The sequence below is a fragment of the Pararge aegeria genome, chromosome Z (genome assembly GCF_905163445.1).
Source record: "Pararge aegeria chromosome Z, ilParAegt1.1, whole genome shotgun sequence".
NCBI classification, from domain to species: Eukaryota; Metazoa; Arthropoda; class Insecta; order Lepidoptera; family Nymphalidae; genus Pararge; species Pararge aegeria.
In genome coordinates, this window is record NC_053208.1 from 20,176,827 (window position 1) to 20,191,999 (window position 15,173).

Below are 15,173 nucleotides of genomic sequence, written 5' to 3' on the forward strand. Positions count from 1 at the left end.
CACGTCATTGTTTAATCTTCTTGTTTAAGTTTAACAAATTTTTTCATAAATATTTTTTTTGTCTCTTAGCTGACTTTTTATGAATTGCTTAGGACATTACAAGTAACCATGCTAAAACTAAACGCCATGTCAGGGCCCTTCAGCTGTTATACGTTAAAGTATAAGCAACAACATACCGGAACATCGTACCGGAACGCTAAATCGCTTAGCGGCACGTCTTAGTCGGTATCTAGCCGCGGCCGAAGCCTCCCATCGGACCAGACCAGAGTAAATTCATAAATCATAAATTCTCCAATTTTCCCTGCCGGGAATCGAACCCGGAACCTCCAGCTTGAAACCGTTGCGCCAAGAAGTTCTACAAATGAACGCTCGTTTGTATGACTATTTCATTAAACTTCTTTCAGTAGGGTGTAGGCATACCTATTTTACAATTTTCAACAGCGAACAAAACTAAAATCTGACGTGACGTACTCATAAGTGAGCATTATGGTTTCATTTGTTGATAGTTAACAAGCTTTATAAAACATAAATTCATAAATTTCAATGAAGTAATTTAGCATTTTACATTAACAGGAAATTAGTTCATTCGTATGAAAAATGTGTGTTTCGCTCGAGAACTGAACTCGCAAAGAGAAGTGAACTCGCAAAGAGAAGTGAACGTTGATAAATTTCAGTTCAGAAGTACATGTCAAAGGCTATTTATGAACTAACAAACTTTACTGAACTTCGATTTATTACTTACAGTGAAGTATTAAAACATTTTCCCATTGACAAGAAATTAGTTCTGCCATTCGGAAAATGTGTGATTCGCGCGCAAAGGGAACTAAAAGTTGAAACTTTTACTTCCAATGAGTGAATAGTTCAGAAGAACACGTCAAAGCTTTATAAAACTCACCGTATAGTTGGTGTATTTATTTTATGTAGGTAGGTAAGTTGATAATTGATATTTATGATTCACCCAGAGTATAAATCTTAGTTATTGACAATTATACTCTGTACCTGTACGGCCATTAGAGGGATGGATCATTAATTTATAGAATAGGTCACAGACAAGTATAGGTAATTCGTATTGTGTCAAATTGTTCATTTAGTGAATCGCTTAAGTTGACTGGTGACTTGAAAATAAAAATAAAGTAAATCTTCGAGCCATCTTATTTATTCCACCAAAAAATACTTTCATAATTTAAACAAATTAATTAAAACAAAAATTACATGGCCAAACGAACTTCACTGGTCTTGATGATTTATCTTTTGTTTTTTTAAAATTGAGTTTACTATTTGACAAATGAAACCATAAATTTTAAGTTTTAACAATAAATAAATAAGGTTTTCTTACGCAATCGCCTCTCTGATCCCAGAGCAAAGAAGAAGAAGAAGAGTCGGTAGCGCCCGGCGGCATCGGCACAGATCCCACGCCCACTGCACCGGGGAATACTCCACCTCCAATGTCAGCAGCTTCAAACAGGCGAAGTACTGACCTATCTCGAATATCCCGTAGATGAGCCCTGCCAAAAGAAACTCAATTTGGCATACAAAACTATCGATTGCGATAATCTTTATCTTCATTTATATGAAGACAACGGATGGATCGATTTGATTTATTTAGATCTTCAAATATTCGTGAAAGTCTAGTGAAGGTTCAAACGGAGAGTGAAATACATATATACTATGTAAAACAAAAAATAACAGATAGCTCTCGGACTTTAGTCGTTTACATTAAAACTAACAACTTTTGTTCTAAAACTTTTTTTAAATCGATAGTTTGTGAAATGTTCACTGTTCAATATTATACATTGATACTCTACTTGCTCCTACTCTGTAATGTAACATCGTCTACTTTCACTCTATTGTGACAAGGAGACCCGACTACGCGACGTTGTCGAATCACATGTATTTAGTTTCACAGTTTATTGTAATTTTACATAAATAACATTATGGTTTTGTATGAAATAAATAAATACTTAATTTTGAAAAGTCGTCCAACTTTGCTGTTAGTTTTAATGACAGAAACTACAGGCCAAGAACTTTCTGGTCTTTTTTATTTAACCCTGTATACATAATTCTTCTGCACGTGTCCCCAAGCTCATCCTAAAGAGCTGGTCCGTTTTAATACAATTTTATATGTAAATTTCAATGGGTTCCTGGTTGGTTTGAAAAAAGAATTGAGCCGGGAGGTGGCGCTGCTTTACCAGGCAGGCTTATATTACTAATTTTACGCAAAAAGAAAGCTTAATGAAGTACAAAGGTTATAGTTATAAAAAAAATCCTTCCTATAGGTAAACGAAAAGAACACGAAAGCGGATAGTCAGATTCTGCCAGTGACATCCAACTTGACATCTCGTACCTACGCAGCCCCATCGTGACCACGATCATGCAACTGGGTCGAAATAGTATGTACCGGTTGAACTATATTTAAGAAATGTCGATTAGCTTAGTTTAAAATCTTTAAAGTAGGTACCGTACCGAAACACCGTGAAAGAATCGGTAAAAAGTCGCGTCGCGGCTTTTATTGTAAAATAGCGATGCAATGTTTTGTTCTCGAACCAGTTGTTATCTTAATAAATCGACATAATATTTTTTTAAATATGTCTTTTAATAAATACGAGCCTTTAGCAACAATCAAAATTCAATTAAAGACGGTACGAAAATGATCCACCAACTGAAAGCAGGGGCGTAACCGTCATCGATTGTACCATGTAGCAGCGTTGACGCACCGAGTTCAAACGTCACGGTATCGGCGTGACGTCACGTCGCGTCGTCATGGTAATGTGTCCATGCTCTTAGCCTGAATATAACTTGGGTAGTATTTGACGTTGAGTGAATTACATGAAGCCTCAAGTCCTGATTCCCATGGAAAATTTCAAAGGTAGCAAAATTGAATTAATTCCATTTAGGAGCTCTTGGCAATAAAAATTAAATTCAAGTTTCCATTGTTCCACCTTCGCAACATTTTATTTTAATTTAGCGTTTAATTTTACTACTATAGCCTAACAACTAAAGGTGCATAACGTCGGAATAGTTGGTTGTATTTATGTTTTGCATTTCGACAACTGGACGTGAAAACCACTGCATAATAGCTATTCCGACCTTCTGTCACGTAATTATTTTAGCCATTATGCTTCACCAGGTACGTATATATTCAGTATGGCATTTACACTAAAACCCAAACTCCTAATCGTTTTTACGCGGCAAAGTACCGGAACGCGAATATCTAACGCAGACCAAAGACTGTAGAGCTTTTTTACAGGCTTGCGCGTGGCTTTTTTAAGGGAAATTTCGTCACCAAACAAATTAAACTGCCTGCCTGCCGAGTACTGCGCGCACCTCCATGGATGATTCGGCATCGACCTGGCTGCCGATGACAATGCGACCTGCCATTCATTTTGGTAGTAAATATTTTTGTGACAGAGCTCGTCCGGGGAATTACTATCGCCACGCTTATTTTCGTTAAATGCTGTGTTCCAGTTTGAAGGGCGTGGTTGCCGGTGTAGTAACAAGTACATGAGGCGGACACAGGGCGGATGTAGCAGGACGTGCTTCTTGCGTGTACAGTGAAGTGTTGCTCTGTTTATAGCTGGTGATTTTCAACTTGTCATGGGATGGGCCATATACTTGGTCCGTCAATTCTTACTATAAAAAAGTATATTGGGGGAGACAACACAGCGGCGTCCAACGCCAAGTGCGTTTGATTCCTACCGCTGGAAAATGCTTTGCGTGGCACTTGCCATGGCTGAAGCATCAAACTAGACAATATATTTAAATCTGCTGTGAAATTTCGTATAACAGTAACGAATGAAAAAGCCTACCCCTTCCCCTCCTTCGCCCATTTCTCGTATTAAAAAAAAAGGTTATGCGGTTTAAGACTTATGCGGTTTAAGACAGAGGGTAGTTATCCCCGTTTTTAGTTTTTTTTTTACGATTTTATCATAAAATACGTACCCACCTACTAACTATAATGGCAACTAGAAGGTACAAGTCACGCGTGTGATATTTTTTCAATATTATGATACTATTTTTACAGTCTCTTACACGGGGACGCATTATACCTACTCAAACTTGAAGTTTTTATCAGGTAATGATAGCGAATGCATATATATATATATATATATATATATATATATATATATGTATATATAGATATACATACTAGCTGACCCCAGCGCCATCTGTCGGGCTAATTTGTGAATCTAAACCATCCAGGGTGCCACCCAAACGCATACCGAAAAATTCATTCAATTCGGTCCAGCCGTCTAGGAGGAGTTCAGTGACATACAGACGTACACAAAGAAATATATATATACTAGCGGACCCCAGGGCCATCTGTCGGGCTAATTTGTGAATCTAAACCATCCAGGGTGCCACCCAAGCGTATACCAAAAAAATCATATAAATCGGTCCAGCCGTCTAGGAGGAGTTCGGTGACATACACACGCACACAAGAAATATATATATAAGATATATTAATATTATACGTTTAAATATATATATACGTTTTCATATTATCGACTAATAAAAGTACGCACAGTAACTCAAGAGTTTTACTAAACGATATTATTATGCGATGTGGTATGGATAAATAAATAAATTGTAAAGTGAATGAAAATAAACTTAACAACGTTTAATTTAGAGTATGCAAAAAAAAAATTATCTGCGCTGGTATCAACAACTATACGGTAAACAAACAAACAACGTAAGTATTTATTTGTTTGTATACAAAGCTTACGGAAAAGCTACTTACGGGCAACGTTCGTCGTGCACATGAATTATGCCTTCCTTTTTCGGCTTCGAGGACCACATTTTAGTTCGAACGAGACGGTTTAGTAGCACATAAAACTTGCTAAGTTTACCCGAGATCCCGTATGATGGGAACACCGCACCGACGCGTATTAAACTGGAAAATATCCGCCCGTCGTAGTTGCCCTCTACCGCGCAACGCCACGCCGATATCTCCCGATCATTCCTATTATAGTCGCTATACCTTTGCGATAACATTAGTGTGATACCGGTACATTTCATCCATCATCGCCTTCAGCCTATGAACGTCTTCTGCTGGGCACAGACCTCTTCTAATAGGAGAAGGTTATAGAGCGTAGACCCACCACGCTGATTCATTAATAAATGCCGGATTAACTTTTATCGCACGTAATATTAACAACAAGTAATACTAACCCGGATCGTGGTACGGTGGTTGACTCCACCGATTGTTTAACTCTGGCCAATACTGATAATTTTCTAACAAAAAAATATTATACGTAACAATTATTTGGCACGACCCGGGATTCGAACCCAACACCTCTAGATTCGTAGTAGAACATGGTTACCACTAGACCCAGGAGCTAGTTAGCGAAGTTAATAAGTAGGAATTATGAAAAACACCAGTTCAATAAGAACTGTTTGCTTATGTATGACATAAAACATCACATACATAATTAAATGTTATTATTTAGGTCAGGTTAAAGTTATTTTTATCAGTCTTCAAACCTGCTGTGTGGGAGTTTGATAATTATGTCTCCTACGAGTAGTAATTAATTCCGTTACCCCCTTCTCTCTCACTTCTTGGAGTCTCACATGTGGGCACACTTCTTATTCATAGGGGACAGGTTGCGCGGCATTTCCTGATCGTGTAATATGTTACATAGCATTACATCTTTATTCTGACACTAGCTTTCAGCTAAATCACCCCGTGAGCTAAACCGATCGATGGATGTACACTGCAAAACATAGCTATCGAATAGGCCACGCCCTATGGTCTTGAGCCGCGTACATGTATCCAGAGTACCCAAGCTTCTCCAGCGAAAAACTAGGGTGAATACCAACACTATGATTTTCAACATGGGGTAGGCGTTCCTAAATTATAGGACCCTAACGTCCATAGTTCCTCATATCAGAGTTAAACGAAAAATGGTACTACTACTATGCTATAGATTCCAAATTCATTAAATTAAGTCAGTTGCTTGGGATTTAATCAGATAAAGAAGTTCTTCATTGCCTGCTAAACAGCTATTGAACATTTTAATCAGCTCCATAGGCAGAGAACTCTTAAAGATTATTGTTACTATGGTAAACTATAATAGCCGTAAATTCACATTTATCAAAAACCGCATTTACTACTATTTCGATTGAGACTTTGGGCCCAGGGCCATCTAAAAAGATTTAATTCATGTGTCACAAGATATGCCCAGTAGTAGAAGTCCATTTTAGACATGATGATGATGATTCATTTATAATAACGAGAAATGCATACCGGACAAATAAAATACTTTTTTAATAGTAAATATTATGATCGAGAAATGTATACGAGACGAAAACAAACACTTTTTTAATTGCAAATATGAGCTCATTGATTACTGTTCTTCAAGTAAAAACAGTTGTTACAAGATAATACTAATGTATCTACAATTAATTTGGGTAAAATGTATCATTTCTTTCCCGATTTTGGCATGCCATATAATTATATCTGTAAAAAGCTAAATTCACAATATACTAGTATATATTAAATCGACTACAAGTCAGTCCTTGACTGCAATCTCTCCTGGTGGTAAGTGATGATGCATCTAAGATGGTGGCGGGCTAACCTGTTAGGGCGTATGGTAGTCACACCCTTAATAGGTTTCTACGCGACATCGCACAGGAACACTAAATCGCTTAGCGGCACGTCTTTGTCGGTAGGATGTTAACTACACACCTCCGAAGCCTCCCACCAGACCAGACCAGAGAAAATTCCGAAATTATATATTCCCATATTGCCCCTGCAGGGAAAATTGCTTAACTGCTTAAATTGACAGCGCTCACCGCTGCGCCATATGCAATTCGATTTTTCTAAAAGAATACAAAAGACGGACGAAGATGCCTGTATTCGTAAGAGGTCTTAGAGAAAAAGGGGCGCAAGAAACTCCAGAGCAACCGATCTTTTAACTGTCATATTACCAGCATATTATTACAAATATTATTTTATGTTCGTATATCATTATACAGTTTTCGTCTCGTATACATTTTTGATCATAATATTTACTATTAAAAAAGTATTTTATTTGTCCCGTATGCATTTCTCGTTATTACGAGTATAAATTAATCATCATCATGTCTTAAATGGACACATTAAAAAATAAAATATTATTACATGGCCATGGGTCCAGAGTCTCGAATCGAAACCGTCGTAGGTTAAGGCGAGGTTTTTAATGATTGAGAATTTAAGGTTATAATAGTTTTCTACTATAATTTTACTTGGTTTTTATATCAAACAAGATTCGACCACCGAAAAGCCACGCCAACTCGTTATGCGTCGAAGTTTCGGACATTTTAACAATTCTTTATTAATGTCTGATTTCAATAAAATAAACTGGACAACCATTTTTAGCACAGAAACTATGGACGATAAGTTTAGTATTTCGACATGCACGCTCCTTTGAAACCTATCCAATTAAAATCCATCTTCCAGCGCCATGGTTAACTCCCGAGATTAAAGCTTTTCTGAACAAGCAGCAAAAGCAATGCAGCTAAAAGTAAATACAAACTACGCTGACAAAGAATAATCTTGTTAAATATAAAAATCTTCGTAATCAATGTTGTAAACTCCGTCGCGAAGCCTAACGTATTCTTAACGTGAGTGAAAATTGGCATCGTATAGGCTCATATATAGACCTTAATATCCACTTAGCAACTGCTTCAATGTTGAATTAAGCTACTCTTGATCATCTTAAGTCCCTACGGCTGGTTTTCTGGATTAAATTCAGCGAAGTGACGATGGACGAAGTTAAGAAGCACGTTTTGGCCATCAAATCTGATTCTGTAGGAAGTGATGGGATTGGTCCTAGGATGGTTCTATTCTCTGTATAGCTTAGCTCCTATATTGCTTAGCTCCTATTCTTTCTCACTTGTTAAACTATTCTCCATCGACTTGTACTTTTCCTTCTAGTTGGAGGAAGGCGTTCGTGATCTCTCTTTCTAAAATTACTAATCCTATAAGATTTGATGTGATTTGTAAGTGTTCTACAGTGTCTTTTGACCCCTTTTCTTTTCCATTATTATTAACTCTATATCTTCTGTTATTTCCCATTCATTTCATTTATATTTACGCTTCAGAAACTACTGAAATAATTTCCTCTGCTATCTGTAAACTGAATACTTGACTTGGCGAATTGTTGCTGTAAATCCAGTCAAGTCACAAGAAATCGTTATAGATAATCGCAATCAACTGACAAAACTTAATAATCTTCCACCTGTTTACTTTAATGGCATAGTTTTGCAATACTGCAATACGGTCTGAAACCTTGAGCTGTCAATAGATAGTTATTTCTCTTGAACTTCAGACTAGTGCGAAAAGTGTATGCCACTATTGGCTATCTTAGGCGGTGGGAGAATCTTCTGCCATTTAAAACTTATTATCGCTCTTGCCAATTCCTTTTTGTTCCCTGCCATGGACTATGGTGATGCATTTTATCCGGACTTTTAGCAGGATCTCCTTAATAAGCTCGATAGGCTGCAGAAACTTTGCATCAGTTTTATTTATGGCTTGCGAAAGTTCGACCACATATATAAATTCCGCGCTGAGCTTCAATGGTTGTCTCTCGGTCAGCGGAGAGAGATGCACTCCTTGTCTCTCTTATTTCGTGTCCTGTTTCTTCCTCAGAATTCGCCATATTTGAAAGAACGTTTTACCTTTTTCAGCGCAGATAACAATTACTGGCTACATTCCCGCACCGATGGCAAACTACAGGTTCCGTACAGCCGCCCGAAATATTAAAGTAACTCTTTTACGATTAACTGTGTTAGAATTTGGAATTCCCTACCTGCTGACATACGGCCGGCAAAATCCTTGTCGTTTAAAAAACTATTTTCATGTGTGTAAAATTATAGGATGTAGTTTATTATTGTAATATGTTTTATATATACTAGTATATTTTGTAATATTTTAAAATTTATAGATCCTAATTTTTATTACACCGGCCATCCTCAGCAAAGGTTGACTTTACAATTATGGCTCCGGTGTTGGAGCGAAACGTGCGTACTTTGCCAATGATCTGTTTGGTGTGGAGTATAAAGATTGAAGAAATTATAAATAACACCATACAGATTCTCCTGCTTTTAACGGACTATAGCAAATCAAGCTTAATTTTCATAAAATTCATATTTTATGAAAATTAATCTTGATGGCGAATTCTGAGGAATTCCGCGAAATAACGCCTGATTCTATCTAATATTTAAATTTTTTAGCCGCACCAACCCGTTCCTTACAAGTATTACTTTCACCAAAGGTTGTCTGGGAGAGATCGCATTAGCAATAAAACCGCCTTTGCAAACCTAAGCTAGTTTTTTAAGTTTCTCTGTTGTTTCGTTTTTCATTTTGTATTTTGTTTTTATATGAACAACAAAGAATTCACTTAATTAATTAATCAAAATATATGGACAGTAGTCTTACACTATACCATTAAAATAAACATAGATACACTTACCTCACATCTTCTAACTCATAAAACATATCCTTTGAAGAGTCGTGGATGTAGATCTTTACATGGGCACTGTCCATGTATTGCATTGTCAACTGCTTCGAGAAACTTCGCACAAAAAGTGCTTTCACAGTATCTATTGAGGTGATTTCGTTGGGCAACAGGGCTCGCTTTGTCTCGCTTCTGTACTGTAGAAACACTAAACCTGCCCAAAATAGCCATGATTTACTAATTTTATATTTAGGTTTTATATCTAACGATTTATATTACTTGTATAAAATATCAAAGTTTATGCAAAACTATAATATTTTTTTGTAAATAAAGTTCGACCGCAATAATTAATAACCTCTCATAAATTTATTATGAACTAAACTCCGCACTGCTAGTGAATAGATAATTTAGAATACTTTGTCTTGAATACTTGTCTCAAGCGATTATAGAACATAACGTGCTGTAAACATTATCAATGAAACTAAAGAATACTCACCCAAAGGTCTTTCGAGGGTCTTGCTTGGAGTCCGAACAACCGGAAGGGAAGACCTTTGCTTCCCACCACGCCTAAATCCAGTAGAAGAAGTTTCGACCTCCGACATAACGCCGGGGTCATCTTCAAATAGAGAAAGGCTCGAAGGCTGATATTCTATCATCATGGGCTACAAACAATTTTAAAATACATAAGTTTTAACGTCCTTACTCGTACCTAAATAATGAATAATCTTGCAAATGGAGATGCAAATTCATAAGATACTCTAGTCTCTTTTTGGCATAACGTTTCCTCACGAGTGTGTTACATCAGGCGTGCATGATAATTATTAATTTGTAAACTAATTCATTTATTTTGTAAATTATAATTTAACTTTATTTTCTATAATTTCAAAGGCGTCTGTTGAAAGTACAGGCTACAAACTTATGATCTTAATAACGTGTGCTAGATACCTAAATTCAATCAAAAATTTTGTATGCACACTCTGTGTTAATATCTTATAAAGCCGCACATGACCATTTATATATTACGTTTATGTGTATCTGTTAAATTACACGAAATATCAACATCGTGTCCCAAAATTGCTCTTGAAGTCTAGTGACCCAAGAGATGGCGCTTATTTAGCCCAGTGGCCAAGTCTAGCAATTCAAAGGGGCAATAGCGCCAGCATTTTGGGTACAATGCCCATCAGTGAACAGTTAGTCAGCTTATATTTTTTGAAAATATTAATGTTAGTTTGAAGTTAATTATATTTTTGCCAAATTTATGTTCAATGTCTAATAAATTATTAGGTTAACGATTTGTAAATTCTTTTAATGAATTTTAATCACAATTAATTGCGATCATCATTTAATTTTGGAATATTAGGGCGTACCTACGAATATATAAACGTATATTACGTAACGTATATGTAATGTGTCCCTATGAGTAGCGCTCGTGAAACCGTATACCTATTACATAATTCTGGTTGTAAATTCTGCGTAACATATATAACTGGAATCCCAGGAACCTAGAAGCTTTTCATTTCGTAAATTTTCCAAAAAGGCATGTTTGAAATTTTAACCTTAGATCAGTTTTTTTTTTTTTGATTAATAGAGGGACTTTCGATGCGAGAAGTTGGTTTTATTCCACTACAAGTTGACCCTTGACTGCAATCTAACAGGGTGTTTAGGAATGACGCAGTCTCAGATGGTTACGGGCTAACTGTTTATTTGTATAGCATTTAACCATTATCCCTAATGGGTTTCTACGCGACATCGTACCGGAATGTTATACGGCTTGGCGGCAAATCCTTGTCGGGAGATTGAAAACTAGCCACTGGCCGAAGCCTCACACCAGGCAAAAAAGTCGGTCGAGAGATTTTTCATTTATATAGATAAAAATTATAACGAGCATTTGCAAGCATTGCATACTTTTACTCTACGTTTAGATTTCCAAACATAAAAAAACAGCTACCTATTCATATAAGTATTTCAAATTACAAAAGGTTCGGCACCTCATTGTAAGTAAGTTATAGAGATTCCTCAAATACTCACGGCTCACTTAAACACAACTACACAGCATACAAAAAAAAAAGAGTTTTTGGAATATCTACACAAAAAAAAACAATATTTAAATAAATACGATAAGGATTTGTGATCCAGCAAGAGGGAGAATTAATCATATTAGAAATGAAATAAAGAACATAAAACTTTCATCTTGTTTAATACAGAGCAGCTGAGTAGACGAACCGACCGCCGCGATTTGATTTGATTTACCGCGATCAAATGGTAAGCGTGTTTTGTTTTCTTTTCTCTTTCAGTGAACACTGCGAAGTTAAGAGAACTACGAAAATAAAATTGTGAGAAGTAGGTACTTAATGCAAAAATATGTTTTCACTTTCTTAGTGTAAATATAATTTAACTTAAGAGAAATTTATACCTTTTTCATTCGAACTAGGCTTCGGTTCGTCTTCGTGTCGCGATTTTTGTTTACCGTCGCATACTCAGGCATGTTGACTAGCGCCTGTACTTTGTTGTATTTCTAGACATTTATAAATAAAAAATAATAATAAATAAAAGAAACAGAAAAAAATACAAAAATTTAAAAAAATAATAATTCCTTTGTGAATTCCTATTTAGAATACTTTTTTTTTCTCTCTATAAGTTTGCCGTTTACTCAACCCCACATGATGGTAAGAGATCATGCAGTTAATGATTTTTACGGGCTAACCTGCTAGGGATATGGCAGTTACATTAAATCCATACTCCCTATCTCGTTCGCTCGTCGAGTTTCTACGCGACATCGTGCCAGAGTGCTTTGTCCTGAACGTCTTTGTCTGGGTGGTATCTAGCTACGGTCGAAGCCTCCCACCAGACCAGACCGAAATAAATTTAATCCAACATCCAATATTCTCTGCCGGGGATCGAACCTGGGACCTCCCACATAATCAGACCACATCGCTCACTCATGTGCCTGAAAGGTCGACAAAAGCGTGCTTCAACGTCGTAGACCCAAGTATCTACGCAAGCTTCGAAGAGCAGGACAAAAAGATTTTATATAAATAATAAATAGGAAATAAATAATATAAATAATAATTAAACCAACTTCCTACTTATAAATGTGAAAGTGTGGATGTTTGTTACTCAATCTCGCAAAAACGGCAGAACGGATTTGGATGAAATTTGGCATGCGTGTAGCCTTTGACATGAAAAAGAACATAGGTATCTTTTATTCCAATTCTTTATGAAGTTCCCGAGGGAAAATTGAAAATTCAGTCAGCTTTGAAATAAAGTTCGTCGAGTAATAATTCAACACATTAATTAAAATTATTGACTTTCGGATTTTGTTTTTCACTCGTCTCTGCCTTTGTGAATATTTACAGGAATGCAGGTCAAGCTTAAGTACTCTATAAGTATTGAAAATAATTAATCAGTCTGTGAGCGGGACGCTTAGCGCGAAATACGATTTCCAAGCCGGTATATTTTTATCGCGTTTAACGAGCAACTTGTTAGGGCAATGGAGTACAATTGAATACATTCCTATATTATAAGTTCTAAATTATGTTCTTTTCTTTCTTTGTTAATTACTTATGTTCGGTTCAAACAAATTCACCGATCTAGATCTTGGAACTTTGAATATACACAACGTGTAACCGAATTACGAAACAAATTTTAAGGATGCGATATTGCATAAGACACGCAAAATATTATATCAAAAGAAGCATATTTATTTTTCAAGACAAACGAATTCAAAACATTCTAAGTGTTTCTTATGACAACCCTATTGAAGATAAAATACCGACACCCTCATAGTACCTGCGCTACGCGATGCGTACCTAATAAAGTGATAGGAGTCACGTGTTTTTATTTTTGCATGTGATGTTAGGGCTTTATCTGATTTCTTTCTGTAGAAACTATGGCAGTGCTTTACTCAAAAACTATTAGTTTTTCGAATTCACAGATAAGACTAAAAAAACATAATAAAATTAATAGAATAAAATATAATTAACAAATTAAATAAGTAAACAATAAAATAAACTTTAAGGAAAATTATAAATGGTACCAATTAAATGATATTGTTTTGTAAATACCTGAATAAATTAGATGTATAACGAAAGTCCGAAGTCTCGTTCGAATATACTTCCTACTAAGTGAAAAAAGCACATGTATTCTTGTAGTAGTGCAAGGAAACGTTGTATTGTAAGTATATTTTAATTTAATAATTATTTAACAAAATAACGTATAAGATACTTGTGCTCCTACCTACTGATTATAATATATTATGATGTTATTTTAATTTGAGAGAATTGGGTGGATTTTATCTGCTTAAATTATTATTTGTTATATACCTATATAAGTATTCTTTCAGTATGAATAAAGCTTCGCCATACAGTTACACTGATGACTTACTACTTTCACGCAACAACGACCAAAACAAAAAAATAATGATTAAATAATTACCTCTTTGAAGTTTAGATGATATTCCAATATATCAAGTACTCTAGCTAAAAAGTGCGCTGCCATCTTCTTACTATCTACTTAAACTACTCTTACCTCCATATGGATTGTATTGCTACTAAGGCCTGACTGGTGGTGAGGATGCATAAAGATGTCGTGGTTGCCTGCCAGAGTGTGACGCCGTGGATCTTCGCGACGGCTAGATCGGCCTCGAGGCGGCCCTCTGGCTTCTCCATCAGATACTCCCCCTGGAGAAAAATAATTAAATAAGTAAAAAAGCTTGGCTAAAGGCCCCTCCCAAATGGAAGAGTTTGCCCTGATTATGGGCAAACTCTTCCACGCTAGGCATATGGTGATCACAGTAGATGGTTGCAGTAATAAATCGTACGAGACCCTTGGGAAGAGAAGGGGTGGTGACAACTGTACTCCTTCTAATCTCTGATCGGCCGTGTGGTAGCGGCAGATCAGAAATATAAAAACAAAATTCAATTATATAAATAGCATAAAAATTACCTTCCTTAAATTAAAACTAAATAGGGGGATAAAAGGAGCTCCATTTATTTATTTTGATTTATTGGGAAAATAAAGAACGTATGGAGAGAAACACATAGACTGGAGTAGAATGCAAAAGGCGGCCTTATCGCTTAGAAGCGATCTCTGGCAGGCAAACTTAGGATTAGGACAACAAGAGCGAGAACAAATAGGTGGTGTAAAATTATTATAAACCTATATTCTAACAACATACGAATACATAAACAAAAATTACACAAATAAAATAAATAATAATATATATTATGATAAAATTTTAGAGAAGAAATATATATATATAATTATATATCTATATACATATATACATATCTATATATCTATATATAAATATATATATATTAATAAATAAACGGAAAAACAATCAGTGTCGCAAGATAATAAAATTTAACTGCGTTTTTAAATATATCAAGCGATTTTGTCAATCGTATGTTAGTAGGTAGAGTATTCCACAATTCGATAGCTTGCACTGTTAAGGAAAGCTTATAAAACTTTGTTTTGTGGAATGGCATGCTCAGTGGCAGCATACGACATGATCTCAAGTCAGAGTTTAGTTCCTTGTTAGTTCCTACAAAGTTGAACTTTTCCTTCAACTTTTCCTTGAACTTTATATTCTTCTTATTAAATAACACACCGTACAGAATCGAAATTAAATGCAGGTCCCGGCGACGGTGAATAGGGAGCCAAATGGGCTGGCGAGTACTCAGTGGCTTATTACCTTGAGTGTGGGGTTAGACAGGGTAACATCTCCTGATCTGT

The 15,173-nt window shown here is 35.9% G+C and overlaps 1 protein-coding gene across 6 annotated transcripts in view; it reads right to left on the reverse strand.

Moving 5' to 3' along the window:
* The window catches only part of LOC120636213 (coiled-coil domain-containing protein AGAP005037), a 175,879-nt gene that overhangs the window by 90,700 nt on the left and 70,006 nt on the right, over nt 1–15,173 (reverse strand). For 5 of the 6 annotated variants that reach the window (XM_039907581.1, XM_039907584.1, XM_039907583.1 and 2 more), the window contains 5 exons: nt 13,965–14,116; nt 11,851–11,952; nt 9,934–10,099; nt 9,453–9,651; nt 1,337–1,505 (listed from right to left, as the gene is read on the reverse strand). In XM_039907581.1, coding sequence (XP_039763515.1) covers nt 1,337–1,505; nt 9,453–9,651; nt 9,934–10,099; nt 11,851–11,952; nt 13,965–14,116 — 788 coding nt within the window. The remainder of the gene's footprint in view (nt 1–1,336; nt 1,506–9,452; nt 9,652–9,933; nt 10,100–11,850; nt 11,953–13,964; nt 14,117–15,173) is intronic. The other variant, XM_039907585.1, reaches the window with a different exon arrangement.